At 46.8% G+C, this 19,903-nt stretch overlaps 1 protein-coding gene across 1 annotated transcript; it reads right to left on the reverse strand.

Annotated features, from left to right (window-relative positions):
- Positions 1–4,112: 4,112 nt before the first annotated feature.
- LOC100951212 (protein S100-A15A) lies at positions 4,113–6,074 on the reverse strand. The gene is made up of 2 exons (XM_003802256.1): positions 5,925–6,074; positions 4,113–4,289 (listed from the first exon to the last, which is right to left on the reverse strand). The coding sequence occupies exons 1-2, from the start codon at positions 6,072–6,074 to the stop codon at positions 4,113–4,115; spliced, it is 327 nt and encodes a 108-aa protein (XP_003802304.1).
- Positions 6,075–19,903: the final 13,829 nt, after the last annotated feature.

Consider the following 19,903-nt stretch of genomic DNA (forward strand, 5'->3'; position numbering starts at 1 on the left):
GGGAGGCTGAGGCAGGAGATTCGCTTGAGCCCAGGAGTTGGAGGTTGCTGTGAGCGTGATGCCATGGCACTCTACCCAGGGGGACAGCTTGAGGCTCCATCTCAAAAAAAAAAATAGTTTACACAAAAATACATATGCTGTGCTGGGAGTGGTGCCCAAGCTAGACAGCAAGGTGTAGAATGTGAGCCACAGCCTTGCTGGCCTGTGCCCTGCAGGCATGACCACGGCCCCCGAGTGGAGCCAGCACAGTGCCCAACACACACAGCAACAGCAAGTCATCAGAACCAATCAGGGCAAAGTGACAGCTTGTGTGCCAGGAACTGTGCTTTACTTTCATCAGTGCACTGAGTTCTCACAGAGATCCCAGGAGGTGTGCACACTGATAATTCTCATCTTACTCCAGAGGGAACCGAGGCCACAGCACTCAGTGCATCCTATGACTGAGGGGACTTGTGAAGTGATATGACAGCATACACTTCTTGTCTCTGCCTGAAATGCCTCCCGGCCCCATAATGCCCTTTTCTTCCTCCTCCCTGGTCCAGCTTGGGCACCACCTGAGCCAAGTCCATCCCTGACCCCCACCCCACCTGGCAGCAACACCCCCCTCTCCTTGGCCACCCAGATCAGGGTCCACCTCGGTATCTGCCCTGCTGTATTAACATTTGTTGTTTATTACCTGTCTTTTCTTTAGGAAGTGGAGCCCCTTTAGAAAAGAAATCACGTGGACTTTCACACCCCTAGGACCAGAAACTTACCAAGTGACAAATTGATACTTACTGAGGGGTAAAGGAATACAAAATGGAACTGGGGGCCTTTCCCTAATCTGACACAGAAATTCTTTTTATCACACCCAGCCACCTTAAATCCTTTTTAGAAGAAGGCAGAATAACCAAATTAACCAAATGCAGTCTCACTGCCTTGATATGAGGTGAATCAACCTCTAACAGGAAATAGGGCTGCTTCTGACATATAAGCACAGTGGGACAAGCTTTCAACTAGTCAGCTCACACCTCTTATTCCCCAGGCACTGTCCTGTGTGACCTGGCAGGGCAGCACCTTACCCCATGGCAGCATCAGACTTAGTGTGCTCACACCCATTGATATGCCCAGCAACCTTGCAAACTGGGCATTACAGTTGCCTCGATTTGAAAGATGGGGAAACTGAGGCACGGGGCATTGCTCAAGGTCCTTCCTCAGGCCCACAGAAGGAGACTAAAGGCAGCTGTGAGTGACAACTTCACCCTGCATGGTGTCAGGCTGACTGGTAAGGGGGAGAAGCACTCCCCCTGACCAGGAAGCCTGGGGACCTCTGGGGAGAGAAAGAGCCAGGCTGAACTGGCTTCCAGATGATAGGTGTCAGGAATTGGGGAAGTGTGATGAGGGAACAGCAGAGTCTGTCATCAGCTTGAGGGATGTGGGGCAACCTACAGGGACCGGAACCAGGAAAGGGCTCAGTCCCCAGGTGTGTGTCCCAACCGCCCTGTGGCTGAGGAAATGAGGACAGAGCAGGCAGAGCTGGTGGAGAAACCCCTAGAAAGGGGCAGGCGGGAGGCCAGAAGAGCCCAGGTAGGGACCCTTTCTTAGTTTTCAAAGCCTGTGCAACCCAAGACTCAGTGAGACAGGCCGGGAGGTTTCTCCCTCAGCCTCCAGGAAGGGTGCTCAAGTAACTCAGGTGACTGTCTCCAAGCCTCTAGACACTTGGGGGCCCGGCAAAATGAAGTACAGATCTAGGTGATCCCTGACCCTGCATTCTTTCCTCAATACTTTCTGAGTGTTCCCCTATGCTGACACTGTGGCAGAATGTGCCCCCCTGCAGAGAAGGGTCAGAGGGAAACAGGGACAGAAGTCACACAGGAGAGGGGAGGGCCCAGCTGACCCCACAAAGCTAGCATGGGGACTGGTGGGTGTGGTAGGTCCAGCGCAGAGCAGCAGGGGCTGACCCCTGGGGTAGAGCTCTGTGTCCCATACACAGACCCCAGCAGGGAAGAAACCAGACCAGGTTCTTAAATGGCCCTCCAGTTACACACAGCACAGGTGAACAACGCGACAGTCTCCCATCATCAGTTTAAATGTACCAATAAGCTGAGGACACAGGCCTCAGACCGATCCTCAGAAAAGTCTGCCCAGCAAGGTGGGCTTTGGCAGTGCCTGCAGGCAGAGGAGCCCCTCCCAAGGGATGTGCACAGCTACCTGGGCTCCCAGGGGGTGGGAGAGGGGCTAGAGGGAGGGGCCAGAGGACTGGGATCCCCAGGTCACAGACAACCCTGAACAATTCCCATGCCCATCACCACGATGTGTGAGGTAACACCAGAACATACTCCTCTCCCAAGGAAACCACCCTTCCTGGGTCACCTGTGACCCAGGCTCCTCATTGCTCTTCCCATGATCAGTGTTTGCAGCTCTGCCAGGCTGGAGTGCCAGCTTTGCCCTATCTCAGTCTCTGACTCAGCCAGCACAAAGCCAGCACACACCCTCCCTGGCAGACTCCCGCCTGGCTGGCTCCGCCATCCTCATGCCAGACATAGGTGTCATATTTTCTCTCAGTCATCAACCCCTGAAACCCCAACACCATTCTGAACTGTCCCTTCCCTCAGCCTGCCACCTTTCCGTGGTGCCTGTCCTCCCTCCTGTCCCTGTGTGAGCCACTCCTCTGTCCTCACAGCCCTTGCCCTGCTGTGCAGGAGCCTCCTGGTGGCTCTGGCATGTCCTCTGTGGCCCACCTAGTCTCTGAAAGCCCAGCACTGACCCCATGGCACAGTGTGTTTGGCACAAAGTGTCTGTGACAGGACCCAGTCTGGTCCTGACCCGCCCATTCAAACTGACTTCCTACTATTCTTCCCAGGACCACTAATTTCCAAGAGAATTTTCTGCTGCTCCTGGGAAGACCAAGTGCATTTCCACTGTAGTTCCTTCTGCTTGCAATGTGCCCCTTCCCAGGCCCAAGCCCACTTCTGTACATTGACTCCTCAGGGCCTATGCATGTCAGGTGCTCCCTGCCCTTGGGGCTCACACCCATCAAGTGTGTAAAATGAGTGTCCAGTAGCATCACTGGCCTGGCTTCCTATTTCCCCAGGAGAAACGCTTCCCTCTCAGGCTGAAAGCTGAGGGCAGGGACTCCCTCCTCCCCCAGGCAGGGGCTCCTTGAAGCAACAGCTATGTCTCCCCCATCAGATAGAGTGGCCCGTGGAGGCCGGGGATGTATCTCCCACCTATCCCCTCTCTAACATGCATGTCCCTCAGGCTAGAGACCAAGCTTCCTATTTCTGAACCTGTAGGGTATGCCCAGAGCCATGCCCAAAAATATTTATGAAATTGTTTTATTCTCTCCCACATAGCTGTTCTTTCTTTCTTTCTTTTTTTTCTTTTGAGAAAAAAAGTGTTTTGTCACCCTTAGTAGAGTGCCTTGGTGTTATAGCTCACAGCAACCTCCAACTCTTGGGCTTAAGCGATTCTCTTGCCTCAGCCTCCCAAGTAGCTGGGACTACAGGAACACTTCACAACACCCGGCTATTTTTTGGAGACGGAGTCTCTCACTCTGTTTCAGGCTGGTCTCAAACCTGGGAGCTCTGGCAATCTACCAGTCTTGGCCTCTCAGAGTGCTAGGAATACAGGCATGAGCCACTGTGCCTGGCCCCTGTAGAAAGTATTTTATAGGCTTGTTTTAGCATTATTAAAGATTGATTTATTGATTTATTGATTTATAACAGAGTCTCACTTTGTCACCCTCAGTAGAGTGCTGTAGTGTCACAGCTTACAGCAACCTCAAACTTTTGGGCTCAAGCAATTCTCTTGCCTCAGCCTCCCAAGTAGCTGGGACTATAGGCATCCACCATACAACACTCAGCTATTTTTAGAGATGGATTCTCACTCTTGCTCAAGCTGGTCTCGAACCCATGAACTCAGGCATCCACTTGCTTCAGCCTCTCAGAGTGCTAGGAATACGGGCATGAGCCACCACACCCGGCCCCACATAGCTATTCTTTCCACAGACACGCACACACATGCACGCCCAATAAGGACACACACACATGTGCACACACACGAGGACACATACACAGCAGGTCACGCCCTCTCCTGGGTCAGGCTCCTGTGGGCAGGAGGCTGCCCTCCCTCTAGTAGAGGCTGTGCTGGGTGCAGTGGTGAGCGCACAGCTGCCGGCGGTACTGCAGGTGGTAGTCCTGGACCAGCTTGCCCAGGATGTAGAGGAACTCCTCGAAGCAGATCTGATTGTCCTTGTTCCTGTCTGCTGCCTGGAACAACTCTGTGATGTAGTGTGGCTCCTTCCGGCCCTGGGGAGTTAGCAGAGATCACCCACCTGCCAGGCCCCCACCATCTGCTGGCCCTGCCTGCCAAGGCCCACAGGAAGTGCCTCACCCTAGCAATCAGTGCCTGAGACACAGACACAGCCCAGTCTCAGGAGACAGAGGGGTGGCAGGTGTCTCAGGGCACTAGATCTGGAACAGCATGGGTGCAGACAGAGGCAGCCTGGGTGCCATTTCCTGCCCAAACTTTGAGGTAGCACCCACCAGCCCCACACCCCAGACATGCCTCACACCCATCAATGGCTATTCCCTCCTGTCTTCCCAACCAAGCAGAGCTGCCAATAATAGGCCAGCAGGGGCTGAAGGCAAGGCTGGAGCTGCCCAGGGCAGAGTTTGCCTGCCCTCAGCCTCTGCAGGGCCAGCACGATGCTGAGTGGGGCTGGCATCTGTGGCACTTGGTCTGTCACCCACACAGAGTGCAGAGTGAGGGAAGGGAAAGGACCAGGGCCCCAGGGCTATCCCCGATGTTGCTGCACGGCCCTGGCATTGGTGAAGGATTAACAATGGTGGAGAGAAGTGCAGGGGGGGGACACAGGTGGGCAGACAGGTAGGTAGTGGGTGTGGGGTAACCAGTGTGGAGGCCCAGAGGGGGTCTGGGGGAGGCAGCTGTGCAGACGACAGCAGCTGCAGGTGGCCCTCAGCCCTGTGAGAAGATTTACAGCCCCTCTCCCTGGCCCATGGCCATCACCATCCCCGGGACCTCCTCTCCTCCACAAAGCTGCTGCCCCAGAGGCAAGCTGGAAGCTGGCTGCCTGGGCAGACTCCCCCAACTCCCCTTACCTAGGCCACCCTCCCCAGGTCCTCTATCCACACCTAGGTGTCTGTCCCCAGGATCCTGAACACAGTTTGCCCTGAAAGGACAAGGCTTCCTAGAAACAGAACTACTTGTGGTCACCACTGCCACACTCCCTCCTTGCCTAGAGCGCCCCCTCCAGTAAGCAAAGGCAGGACTATCTCCTTTGAGCTTCCCACAGTTAGGAGAAGGATGGGGAGTGGCCAAAGGAGAGCCTTTCCCTGGATGTACTGGCCTTGAGTCAGGGGCAGGCCTGAATGCCTCTAGAGTGACAGTCCAGAGACCCCATGGCATGGGCCACAAGGCAGGGGGCAGAAGGTAGGTGGCCGAGGGCAGGGGACACATTGAATCCAGCCCAGGTCTGCCAAACAACAATGACTGCAACAAAAAACATTCACAGCTGAATGTAGGACTGAAGCTACATTTCCTTCTCCTCCCGAGTCAGGGAGGCCACTGTAGCATGAGGGCCACCCTATGCTAACCAGGAGAAGGGGCTGAGCTCAAAAGACTGACTGTTGGCACAGCAGTTAGGCAGAGGCAACCAGAGAGGCCTGTGGGCAGAGGGAGGTTTAGGGTCCACACTCAGGAGGCAAGATAGGCAGAGGAAGGAGCAAATCTGGGGTTAGAACCAAGTCCTGGGGATTAGCTGTGTTTGGGGTGGAGAAGCTCCCGGGGGCCCTCCTCTGGCCACAAATCTGCCCTTGAGCACTTCCTCACCCCTCCTGTGCCCTCAATGGAAGACCCTCAGGAGACAGCTCCCTCTGCCTAGCGCCTTCCTCGCCCACTTCCAAGCACAGAGCCCCACGCACCAGGCTCCCCATGAAGCGGGGCACGTTGTCCACAAGCAGAGCCTTCAGCTCCTCCAGGGACAGGGTTTCCACATCCCCTTCCCGGGCTGCATACTGGTGGTAGCAGTGGATGATTTGGAAGAGGGATTCCTCCACCTTCGTGTCCGTCATGACAGCTGGGCCCTAGTCCAGGGCTGCAGAAGTGGAGTAGCTGGGGACCATGGAGAATCTGGAAGGAGAGAGTAGCACCTCGTCTGGACCAGCACACAGTACATGGGTGCTTCCGCCAAGAACCTTCTGCCCTCGTGCTCCAGCCCACTCTCAGGCCCCCCTCTGCACTCCATCTCACCCCCCAAAACTTGGCTCAGAGTCTCTACCCTGCCAGAAGCTTTCCTGCAAAATCTCAAGGCAGAGTTCTGTCCCTTTGCTGGGACCAAGGACCTCCTGGGCACTAAAGCTGTATCCTCCTCCCCTCCAACCTCTCTCAGCTTAGGAGTCATCTAGGCCAGGAATGAGGATCAAGTTAAGACTTTTTGAAGCAAGACAGTGCATATGTTGTTTCCAACTGAAAAAAAAATTTTTTTTGAAACAGAGTCTCAAGGTGTGGCCCTGGGTAGAGTGTCATGGCGTCACCACTCACAGCAACCTCAAACTCCTGGGCTTAAGCCATTCTCTTGCCTCATCCTCCCAAGTAGCTGGGACTATAGGCACCCACCATAATACTCAGCTATTTTTTTGTTGCAGTTGTCATTGTTGTTTGGCAGATCCAGGCTAGATTCAAACCCACCAGCTCCAGTGTACATGACTGACGCCCTAGCCACTAAGCTACAGGCACCGAGCCAACTGAAATTTTTTTAAACACCTTGAAAAGGCAAAACCCCCATGGTTGTTAAGCTTTTTTGTGCTGACAACAGAACATTAAAATAATTATGCCACCCAGAACACCCAGCCCTGCTTGTGTTGGTGTCATTTTATTTCCCAGCTGAATATACAGACAACACGAGCTGCCACTGCTCACTGTGTGGCCCTCTCCTAGAAGGAGACACACCATCATCACCATCCCTGCAGCTCTAAGACCCTGAGGCCTCCCAGAGCCCCTGTCAGCACCTATCTGGTGCTCCAATGCCTGTGACCCCTACTCCCCACTTCCTGTGGAGACCAGAGCCCTGCGTTTGGGAGTTGAGTAAGCCGTCCTCCCTGGATTCTGTGCAGGGAGGAACCACAATGCCCAGGTGGGTTCCGGCACAGGGTACCAGATCCAGTTTCATCATCCCAATGGCTTTAGGAGGTAAGCATCACTGACCAATTCTTGAGGGGGGGATAAAACTCAGAGAGGCCAAGTAATTTCCCAAAATCACACAAATGATCTGCCTGGAGCCAAGTCAAACCTATGCCTTTGGGAATAGGCCCAAAGACATGTTTTTAGCTCAGGGTCTCAAACTCCTCTGGGGCCACAAGTATGCCTTTGGGACACCATCTCACTATACACATTCTCCAAAACAGGTAAACTGTCCCTCTCTGCCTTCTAGAATCTTCGTAGCCCACCACAGCACCCACTCCTACAATTCCCTTGGAAGAAGCACTGACCTGCCAGGGCAGGACCCTGTCTGTCCGCAGATGCTGCTTGTGGTTGATCTCAGAGACTCCCCTAGGCTGGTCAGAGGGTATCTGGGGAAGCCAGGAACTCACCACCAAGCCTCACATCCCAGCAGCCTCGGTGCCTCTGATTATGGCACCAGGTTGTGACTGTCACAAGTTCTCCAATAGCAAGACTGAGCCTTAATTGCATTCCTGAGATGATATCATAACACTCACTGAGATTAACTCAACCAGTTTCAACCCACCTCTCCAAGCAGGATCTGAAGCATCTAAGAATCACAAAAGATGATGTTATTCATCTCCCAGCCTCAGAAAGGCTCCCATCCTCCAGCTCCAGGGCTTGGGTGGGGTAAGGAATCCACTTAAATGCATCTTCCTGAGTGTCTCCCCCAGTAGCAAACCCTCTAACTCCACAGTCAGGAAGCATATTCACTCACTCACTCATTCAGCAAACATCCCTGAGTGTCTGACACAGGCCACATCACAGGGTGGGGACAAGTGAGAGGACAATCACACATTGTCACACTGCACTATGGACACTAACCAAGTGGCACCCAGCAGCGTGATCCAGGCATGCAGGAAGGAGCTTTTCTTGCCTGGAATGTTGAGGAAGACCTCCTTAGGTACGTGGTATGTGAGTTGTGACTTGAAGAGTTTCAAGTTGCAAGGAGGAACAGAAAAGCAGGCACCTGGCTCAGGCAAAGGCTGTGCTGTGAATGATCACTGGGAGGACAGAGTCCACAGGTGAATTGTGAGCAGTTAGAAGGAGCAGGGCTGGAGGAGCAGGATGAGACAAGAAATGCTATGTGACAAATACAGCTGTAAACTCAGGCTTGTGCATGGAAGGGAGAGGGGTGTTTTAATCAGTTAGGTGATAGGTGAGAGGTTAAAAAGCAAGGGTAGGACCAGCTTTGTTCACAATAACCAGCTGCAACATGGACATGACCCCCCTACAGATAGATGCCACTTGGGCCCTTAATTACCACCACCCCAGCAGAGCCTGCTCTCAGCGGCCCACTCCGCCTGTCTGCTGTGTGAATGTGCAGTAGGTGGCGCCAAATGACAGGTCATTGAACCAGAGACCACCACCGAGTTCCCGGAAGGTTTGCAAGAAAACAAGTAGCCAGCATAGGGTGACCAGATTTTTAACATTTGTAACGCGGGACAACATGGCAGTGGGGGGGCGGGGCGGGGGCGGGGCAAGGGATGGGGCAGGGCAGGGCCTGACAACAATGCAAACTTTGATAAGCAGTTCTCGATAATCACTTCTCAACAATTATTTGTAATTATTGCAGTTTAGCATTACAAAATTAACAAAAATAATATAAAACTCATATTCTGGCGAAATAGCCACATGGCAGCCGAAAACTGTATATTCTCTTCCTGTTCTCCCGCCCATCCGTCCATTCGTTCCAAAAATCGGGACTTTTTTTAAACACCGCGGGACGCGGGACAAATTGTTCAAAAGCGGGACGTCTGGTCACCCTAAGCCAGCACCTTTTCCACTTTGCTGGGTGAGGCTTCACTCAACGTGATTTCCTCAGCGAACAATTGGTTCATCACTAACTTTTACGTTTCTAAACCAAAAACACGGCTTGAATTTCTAAAAAGTAAAACCATTTAGCATTGCCCAGGTAAAGCTACTGAGAATTTCACTGATTATCTTTGATCCAGCCATCATTCCCCTAGCAATTTATCCCCCAAAATTTAATTACGCAGACGTTCAAAGTAATAAACAAGAAAATGCTCACCAATGTAATATCTGTAAGCAAGAAGCAAGAGTAAAACCAAAACCTTGAAAACCAGTATGATTCAGCCTTGGGCTGGATAATTTTTCATTCAAAGAAACCACTTCTGACCAGTGGCTGGTGGGCGAGAGGGTCAGATGGTTCTCCTCTTCACCCTACCTCTGTCCACTCCGGGACAAAACAGCCCCCATACCACACCAGCACCCAAGGACAGCGGCTTCCACACCTGCTCCTTCTACTTACCATCTCACATGTTGAATCAGTGCAAGCCTAATCTTTAATGAGTGCATGGTGATCACCTGAGTGTACCAATGTTCCTCTTATCCATCCATCACTGGTTGACATTTAAATTACCTTTAGTTTATACATTTCAATGTCAGTCCTTCCTTAAGGTTGGATGTCTTCAGAATTTTGCCATGTGTTAGGTGCACCTGTGCTGGGTGCTGGGGACAAAGAATACAGAAATGAACTAAATAACATTCTTCTAGCCTAAGCAAGAACAAGACCCTGTCCCTACTTAAAAAATAGAAAAACTAGCCGGGCATTGTGGTGGGTGACTGAAGTCCCAGCTATTCGGGAGGCTGAGGCAAGGGGATTACTTGAGCCCAGGAGTTTGAGATTGCTGTGAGTTAAACCACTATGGCACTCCAGAAGCCCAGGGTCTGGAAGTAGAAAAAGACATCTAGACAAAACTTCAAGATCATGTACTTAGGAAAGAACCATAAATGTGCTAAACATGCATCCCTCTCCTCATCCCCCTACCCCCAACTCACAGTCCCATTCCATGAAACATTCCAGTCTTCGTGTCTTTCTAGTTGGGAAGACCAGTCACCAAAAGCAAAGCCTTGTGATATACAGAAGCCACTACGCCAAGGAGTAGATTTTCTGTTTACAGGAGAAGGGAAGTTCACCCCCATTGGCCGTGAAGGCCCCTAGGGCTTTACACAATTCAAGGATAGGTAGAGACCTCAAAAGATAATAATCAATTTTTGGCTAAGATGGCAGTGGGGTAGGAGTGGAGAGAATCAAGGAAATACTTTAAAAATTAAAGAAATGCAGCCACATCGGTGTCTGAGATGATGAATTGAGTTATATTGGCTAAATGTATCAACCCTATTGGGGGGATTTTTGCCAGTTCTCACCAGTGTATATCTACTTTCTACTTTACAGACCTATTTTGACTTTAACTTTAGAACAAACTGATATCCTACTCGATGACCCCAGAGTATGGTGGGGCCCAGTGGCTCACACCAGTAATCCTAGCACTCTGGGAGGCTGAGACAGGTGAATTGCTTGAGCTCAAGACTTCAAGACCAGCCTGAACTAGAGTGAGACCCCATCTCTACTAAAAATGGAAAAACTGAGGCAAGAGAATCACTTGAGCCCAAGAGTTGGAGGTTGCTGTGAGCTATGACGCCATGGCACTCTACCCAGGGTGACAGCTTGAGACTTTGCCTCAAAAAAAAAGGCCCCAGAGGATCCACAGTATATGAAGAATGGGCTGTGGGCAGGGCCCCGGGGAGGTCTCACTTTGTTCTTTTGCATGTGTCTATCCAGTTGTATTTGTTGAAAAGACTATTCTTTCTCTGTTGAATTGGCTTGTCTCTCTTTTTTGTTTCTTTGTGTAGCAGGCCCAGGCTAGGTTCGAACCCACCAGCCCTGGAGCGTGTAGCCAGCGCTCTAACCACTGAGCTATGGGCGCCCAGCTGATTTGTCCCTCTTGTTGAAAATCAATTGAAGATAAGTGTTTAAGTTAAGGGTACTTACATCATAGTTTCACCTACGTAAAGACATCTCTCTTCTATGCCACCACTCAAGGTCTGACAGGACTCTGCTAAGAACAATTCCCATGCCCTGAGTTCTGTGGCCTTGTATGTGGAGTCTTGTCAAGCTGAACTCTTGGAGTTGCTACCCCATAAACCCATTCCCCATCTCCATTACATGTCCACACTGTGGACAACAGCCATGGTCTTCTCCAGATGTTTCATTACTTCTTTTAAAGAATAGATCTCAAGAGCAGCCAGGGAGAGGAGACATGGCAGGGCAAGGTGTGGGGCAGCCTGGAGCTTCCACACCCAGGTGCTTGGCCTCAGCCATCCTTCACCCACCTCCACGTGGTCACCAACCTGGGGGCTCTCCAGGTGCTGTCCTTTAAGATTATATGGAGAACCCATTATTTAGCAATCATTAAGCCGTCAAGTGGCTGCGTGGCGGCACACCACATTTGTCATCTTAAAGATTGTTGGATATCAGCACATGTAGGCCTGCCTGTTTTTAAAATGGCTGTATGGTATTTCCTTATGTAGATGTGTATGAATTGATCACTTAGATAAAAGTCAAAACTGTGTTTACCAGTGGTGATTCATTCCCTTTACAGAAACTATAAATATTGTACTTCCTGGAAGAAAACTTTTCTCCAGGTATTCATGGGTCACTTCCCAATACAGTCTGCACTTGTGACCTGGAGATGGACACCATGGCCCTGCACCACCCCCTTAGACCAGGGGTGGGAGATGGAAGGAAGAATAGGGAGAATGGTTCATATCGCAGCCCTAAAAAGGTGACACCACCTCCTTAGACCAGAGGTGGGAGACAGAGGGAAAAATGGGGACACAGGATAAGAACTTACTGAGCTTATATTGTGAAAAGTTATTTGCTTATCTGCTAACCACAAATACAAAGTCTGTTTCTGTGAAGGTTGGTTACAATAACTGACTGCTTGCTTGCATGCATCAGCCAACCCTATAAAAACCCTGATTCCAAGCCAGTCAGGGCTGCTCTCTCAGTTTTTCTGAGACTATAGAAACAGCAGCCGGCCAGCTAATAAAGACTCCGTTCAGACACTTTTAAAATTGGCCATATGGTCCTTTCTCACCCATAACATTTGGAGGCCCCAGCAAGATGCCTAGGTATTGATCTAGGTTGGGACCACCAGTTGCAGCTCGGTAAATGGGCTGACCTCCATCTAGGGAACAGCCACTGAGAGATGTTCCTCAGCCCCAGATGGGAGACTGACCCTGTTCCCCACCTCAATCAGCTAAATTACTTGACTGAAATTTGGGCACCCTAAAAGAGTTGTCTGGTTCTGCTTCTGTCTCTTACCAGTAATTCTGTTTGTCTGTCTGTCTGGGTCACCCAGGGGCTGGATGCAGCCATAAGGCAGGCAGCAGATCTCCTGTTCAGGTGCCAACTGGATCTTCTGGTTTCAGATCTCATGTTGGGCAGCCAACCAGATCCTTTGATATTATAGAGTGGATCTCTAAAATGTCCTCCCTTTCCAATTTGACATGAATGTGTGAATGAATGTGTGAGTGATTGAGTTTTAAGTGTGATTCCATGGCCCATGAGGCTATGAAATCTGAATGGGCCTTCACCCACAGTTCCACAACTCTGTCATACAGCTTAGTGGTGAATCACCCTCTGCATGACCCGGTACAAGGTTTATATGTCCCACCTATGCTAAAATAGAGTTCTTATCCTGTCAGGGAAATGGCCAGGCAAGCATCTGCCTGAGCCCTTCCTGGGCTTTCCCTTTTTGTCTGTCATTTTTTCCCCACCTCTACCCCACCGCTTCTTATGTTTGGCCCATGTCCTCCAGACCCTGATTCTGTGGATCCTCAGACAGCCTCCAGGAGAAGGACAGGCTGTGGTCGCTCTGAGAGGAGACACCCCTTGGAAACATTCCCAGAGCCCTCAGGAAACTGGCTGATGATCACCCCTAAATTCACCTGTGAGTCTGCATCCGGAAGTAAGCCATTTTAACATCTATTTTTGGCTAGTGTCTGCAGACATTTAGTGTAACTATTGATGGTATTTTTGTTGTACTTATTTGTTGTGGATTATTGTGGAAATATAACTGTTTGTTGAATTCATTTGTTATGATTTGTGTAGAGCCCTTAGGGATCTCTGAGGGAAGGCCAAAGGCACAGAAACTTTGGACAGGGACCTTGAGTTACCAGACTATTGGCCTGTCAGAGGCTCTCAGAGGCACGTGTCAGTAAAGCAACCCACCACTAGAAACACACACACACACACACACACAAAAAAAAAAAAAAAAAAGTGGGGAGCCTCAGCCCTACTGTCCTGTCAGGTGCTCCCAGAAACATGTGTCAATACCCGTTGCCAGAAACACCATTTGGGTGGAAGCAGGGGTCCAATCAACCCCTGGGTTGTTAGATCACCCACAGGCCTGTTAAAAAGTGTATGAAAGTGCATGGATATAGTATGACTGAAAGGACCTAACAGAGTTCTGATTTGCTTCCTATGGCTAAGTGGTAATTCAAGTGAGAAATCATGACAGCCCAGGTTAAGAAATGGGTTGGAATGTGTGCATGTGAGTACTTGGAGACTGACTGAGATGGATAACAATAGGTGGAATTTCACCCTCCCCTTCACAGGATGAAACAATCATGTGAGTGGATCCTTTTTCACTGCTCCAACTTTGCCCCCTGACTATTCTGAGAGAAACCAGAAGTTCCACGTTTTCTGCTTTCTGTCTCAGACACAGATCTAGTCTTTGGCAGCCACGTGGCCATGTGAAACTTAGGGGGGAAAATGAAAAGACATCAGTTAGAATAACTGTGTTGTGGTTTTGTTACTGGAATTTCTTCAGTGAATCCTTGGTTTGGGGGATTCAGGAATAGAGCCCACGGGCCACAAATCACTAATAAAATGGGATTATGTTGGACAGAGGGCCATGCAGAGAGAGTGGAGAGTGCCAGAGTCATCCATTGTCAGGTGCACCAGACAGATAATTCTCCAACTACAAAGAGAAATGCCTTCGCCAACCAAACAGCACAAGAGGTAGCCCCAAAACCCGTGAAGCCCATCCAGGTACTGCTGGCACTGGCCTACTTGGAACTGCCCCCAGAGAGTGAAGAGCACCAAAGCTACTGGAAGGAGGGAGGAGGCCCAAGTCAGAAGTCTCTTGGATAGGTCCTTTATCTAGGGGGCAAATAGTTAGCCCTGAGAAATATTTTGACCAGAACTTAATAAATGGAAAAATACCTTTACAAACTAAATGAGTGTTTTAACAAATGAATGAACACAGCCCTGCACCTTGAGCAAGGTTATTTGGTCTTTGCTGTGGTTTTTGTCTGGGGAGGAGATTAGAGTATGTGCTCCCTACTCAGGGTGGAGCCATTCAAAATGTTAGAACTACTTCATTCCTCAGAGAATATAGACTGCAATGTATTCGTGCCTAAAGATAGAAATCTGATTTCTGAGCTTACGTGAACCTGAAAAATAGTAATTCCCTGTCTAGCCCTAAATGGGAAAATCCTGTATCAATATTATATTCCATAAAATATCCTCATTTGTAAAATGTAATAATTTAGTTGTTTAAATTGTGGGGGAAACTGAGTCTTTCTCAAAAAATGAAACTCTAAATTTGGGGCTCAGCACCCATAACACACTGATTATAAGGCCGACCATGTGCACTGGGACTGGGGATTCAAACCTAGCTCAGGCCAACTAAACAACTCTAAATTTAGTCTTTTTGAAATATTAAGACCACTGGGCAGTGCATGGAACTCAGTGGGTAAGACTCCAGCCCCATATACCAAGAGTGGTGGGTTCAAACCTGGCCCCAGCCAGCTAAAACATCAGTGATAACTGCAACAAAAATAGCTGGGTGTTGTGGCAGGCACCTGGAGTCCCAGCTACTTGGGAGGCTAAGGCAAGAGAATTGCTTAAGCCCAAGAGTTGAAGGTTGCTGTGAGTTGTGACGCCATGGCACTCTACCAAGGGCAATAAACTGAGACTCTGACTCAAAAAAAAAAAAAAAAAAAAACAGGGCAGCGCCTGTGGCTCAGTGGGTAAGGTGCCAGCCCCAGCCAAACTGCAACAAAAAAGTAGCCAGGCATTGTGACAGACACCTGTAGTCCCAGCTATTCGGGAAGCTGGGAAGTTGCTGTGAGCTGAGAATAATGTGTTCCACTTCCATCCAGGTTAATACAAAGGATGTAAAGTCTCCATCTTTTTAAATGGCTGAATAGTATTCGGTGGTATACATTCCACTAAAAATAATGTGTTCCACTTCCATCCAGGTTAATACAAAGGATGTAAAGTCTCCATCTTTTTAAATGGCTGAATAGTATTCAGTGGTATACATATACCACAGCTTGTTAATTCATTCCTGGGTTGGTGGGCATTTAGGCTGTTTCCACATTTTGGCAATTGTAATTTGAGCTGCGATAAACAGTCTAATGCAAGTGTCCTTATGGCAAAAGGATTTTTTTCCTTCTGGGTAGATGATCAGTAATAGGATTGCAGGATCAAATGGGAGGTCTAGCTTGAGTTCTTTGAGGGTTCTCCATACTTCCTTCCAAAAAGGTTGTATTAGTTTGCAGTCCCACCAGCAACATAAAAGTGTTCCCTTCTCTCCACATCCACAGTATCAGCAGTTGTGAGATTTTGTGATGTGAGCCATTCTCACTGGGGTTAGGTGGTATCTCAGGGTGGTTTTGATTTGCATTTCTCTAATAATTAGGGTTGATCAGCATTTTTTCATATATTTGTTAGCCATTCATCTGTCTTCCTTACAGAAGGTTCTATTCATGTCTCTGGCCCATTGATATATGAGATTGTTGGCTTTTTTCATGTGTATTAATTTGAGTTCTTTGTAGATCCTAGTTATCAAGCTTTTGTCTGATTCATAATACGCAAATATCCCTTCCCATTGGGTAGATTGTCTATTTGCTTTGGTTGTTGTCTCCTTAGCTGTACAGAAGCTTTTCAGTTTAATTAAATCCCATTTGTTTATTTTTGTTGTTGTTGAAATTGCCATGGCAGTCTTCTGCATAAAGTCTTTCCCCAGGCCGATATCGTCTAGTGTTTCTCCTATATTTTCTTTAAGGATTTTTATTGTTTTGTGCCTTAAATTTAAGTCCTTTATCCATCTTGAATCAATCTTTGTGAGTGGAGAAAGGTGCAGGTCCAGTTTCAGTCTTTTACATGTGGATATCCAGTTCTCTCAGTACCATTTATTGAATAGGGAGTCTTTCCCCCAGTTTATGTCTTGTTTGGTTTATCAAAGATTAGGTGGTTGTAAGTTGTTGGTTTCATTTCCTGGTTTTCTATTTGATTTCAAATGTCTATGTCTCTAGTTTTGTGCCAGTACTAAGCTGTCTTTACCACTATGGCTTTGTAGTACAGCCTAAAATCTGGTATGCTGATGCCCCCAGCTTTGTTTTTATTACTAAGAACTGCCTTAGCTATATCGGGTTTTTTCTGGTTCCATACAAAATACAGAATCATTTTTTCCAAGTCTTAAAGTACAATGTTGGCATTTTAATAGGGAGGGCATTGAATTAGTAGATTGCTTTGGGAAGTATAGACATTTTAACAGTGTTGATTCTTCCGAGCCATGAGCATGGTATGTCCTTCCATTTGTTAATATCCTCTACTATTTCCTTTCTTAGGGTTTTGTAATTTTCTTTATAGAGGTCCTTCACCTCTTTTGTTAAGTGTATTTCATTTTCTTTGAAGCTATGGTGAAGGAAGTTGTGTCCTTAATCAGCCTTTCATTTTGGCTGTTGTTGGCGTATACAAAGGCTACTGACTTGTGGACATTGATCTTATATCCTGAGTCATTACTGAATTTTTTGATCACTTCCAGGAGTCTTGTGGTTGAGTCTTTGGGGTTCTCTAAGTATAAGATCATATCATCAGCAAGAGGGAAAGTTTGACCTCCTCTGCTCCCATTTGTATGCCCTTTATTTCCTTGTCTTCTCTAATTGTATTGGTTAGAACTTCCAGCACTATGTTGAATAATAATGGTGACAGAGGACAACCTTGTCTGCTTCCTCTTTTCTAAGAGAAAAAGCTTTCAGTTTTATTCCATTCAGTAAAATATTAGCTGTGGGTTTGTCATAGATAGCTTTAATCAGTTTAAGATATATGCCACATATGCCTATATTCTTCAGTGTGTTAATTAGAAAAGGATGCTAGATTTTATCAAATGCTTTTTCTGCATTTATTGAGAGGATCATATGGTCTTTGTTTTAGCTTCAGTTAATATGGTGGATAACGTTTATGGACTTGTGTATGTTAAACCAGCCTTGCATCCCTGGGATGAAACCTACTTGATCATGATGTGTGACTTTTTTGATGACAAGCTGCAATCTATCAGCTAGGATGTTGTTGAGAATTTTTGCATCTATATTCATTAGTGAAATTAGTGCAAAATTCTCCTTTTTAGTGGGGTCTTTTCCTGGTGTGGGTATCAGGGTGATATTTGCTTCATAGAATATGTTGGGGAAGATTCCTTCCTCCTCATTTTTTGGAATAATTTCTTCAGTACAGGAATAAGCTCTTCTTTGAAGGTTTGATAGAATTCTGGTGTGAAGCCATCCAGACCAGGGCAATTTTTTGCTGAAAGATTTTTTTATTGTTTCTTTGATCTTAGTGCTTGAAATTGGTCTACTCAGAAGCTCTATTTCCTCCTGGCTAAGTCCAGGGAGAGGGTGTGATTCCAAATATTGATCCATTTTCTTCACATTGTCAAATTTCTGGGCATAGAGTTTCTGACAGTATTCAGAGATGATATCTTGTATCTATGTGGCATCAGCTATTATTTCCCCTTCTGACTAAGGTTACTAGAGATTTTACTTTTCTATTTCTAGTTAATCTGGCCAAAGGTTTATCTATTTTATTTATTTTTTCAAAAAAACATCTCCTTGTTTCATTAATTTTCTGAATGATTCTTTTGTTTTCAATTTCATTAATCTCTGATTTAATTTTGGATATTTCTTTTCTTCTGCTGGGTTTAGGCTTAGATTGTTCTTCTTTTTCCAATGCCATAAGATGACTTCTGAGTTTGTTGATGCGCTCTCTTTCTATTTTTCTAATGCAGACATCTAAAGTGATAAATTTTCCTCTCAGAACTGCTTTTGCAGTATCCCACAGGTTTTGGCAGCTTGTGTCTTCATTGTTGTTATGCTGAAGACAGTTAATGATTTCTTCTTATTTTTTCCTGCACCCAACTGTCATTCAATAGAAGGTTGTTTATTTCCATGCCTTTGTGTGGGGTTGAATGTTTCTGTTGGAGTTAAGTTCCACCTTTAGTGCCTTGTGGTCTGAGAAGATACAAGGTAAACTTTCAATTCTTTTGATTCTGTTGAGGTTTGTTTTGAGTCCTAGGATATGATCAATTTTGGAGAATGTTCCATGGGGCGATGAGAAGAATGTATATTCTTTATCTTTGAGATGGAGTGTTCTATATGCATCTATCAAGCACAGATGTTCTAGGGTCTCATTTAAGTCCCTTATGTCTTTGTTTAATTTCTGTTTAAGGCATCTGTCCAGCTCTGTAAGAGGAGTGTTACAGTCCCCTGTTATTATGGTGTTATAGGATGTTATATTGCTCAGACTAAGTAAGGTCTGTTTCAAGAATCTAGGATCATTTAAGTTAGGTGCATGAATATTTAGAATTGAAATATCTTCTTGTTGTATTTTTCCCTTGACCAAAATAAAGTGACAATTTTTGTCTTTTTTGACTTTAGTTGCTTTGCATCCACATGTATCTGAAAATAAGATTGCAACCTCTCTTTTCTTCTGAGTTCCATTTGCCTGAAAAATTGTCTTTCAACCTTTAACTCAGAGTTTTAATTTGTCTTTTATGTTTCCTGCAGGTATGCTTTCCTTCAGACAGCAAATGGATGACTTGTGTTTTTTAATCCAATCAGCCAATCTATTCCTCTTTAGTGGGGAATTCAAGCCATTAACATTTATTGAGATAATTGATAAGTGTGGTAGTGTTCTATTCATCTTATTTTGTAAGAATCTATTGCTTAGTTTGATCTTTTGCATCATTGTGGAAGTTAGGTTCTGTCCCTTAATTTCTGAGTTCTTACTTTGCTGTTGATCCATTGTGATTTTTAGTGTGTAGAACAGGTTGAAGTGTTTCCTGTAGAGCTGGTCTTGTGGCAAATTTCCTCAATGTATGCATATCAGTAAATGATTTGATTTGTCTGTCAATTTTAAAGCTTAGCTTAGCAGGATATAGGATTTTGGGTTTGAAATTGTTCCGTTTAAGTAGATTAAAGGTAGATGACCATTGTCTTCTTGCTTGAAAAGTTTCATTAGAGAAGTCTGCAGTCATCCTGATGGATTTGCCACTGTAGGTCAACTGGTGCTTACACCTAGCAGCTTGAAGAATCTTTTCCTTTGTCTTGACTTTGGACAGGTTCATCACAATGTCTTGGAGAAGCTCGGTTAGAGTTGAGGTGACCTGGGGTCCGATATCCCTCTGAAAGGAATGTGTCAGAATCTTTGGTGATATTTGAGAAATTTTCACTTATAATATTCTCTAGTATGGCTTCCATTCCCCTGGGGCATTCTTCTTCCCCTTCTGGGATGCCTATAACATGTATGTTTGAACACTTCATAAAGTCCCGTAATTCTGTCAGTGAGCATTCTGTTTTCTCTCTCTTCTTTTGTGCCTCTTTAACTATCTGAGTTCTCTCAAGAGCTTTGTCCTCTACCTCTGAGATTCTTTCTTCTGCATGGTCTAATCTGTTGTTTATACTTTCTATTGCATCTTTAAGTTCCCTAATTGACTGCTTCAGTTCCATCAGCTCTGCTATATCCTTTCTATATTCTTCATATTATTTGTCTCTTATTTGATTCTGTTTTTCGATTTCCTTTTGATTG

Source organism: Otolemur garnettii, unplaced genomic scaffold (genome assembly GCF_000181295.1).
Source record: "Otolemur garnettii isolate 467f Iridium unplaced genomic scaffold, OtoGar3 scaffold00244, whole genome shotgun sequence".
NCBI classification, from domain to species: domain Eukaryota; kingdom Metazoa; phylum Chordata; class Mammalia; order Primates; family Galagidae; genus Otolemur; species Otolemur garnettii.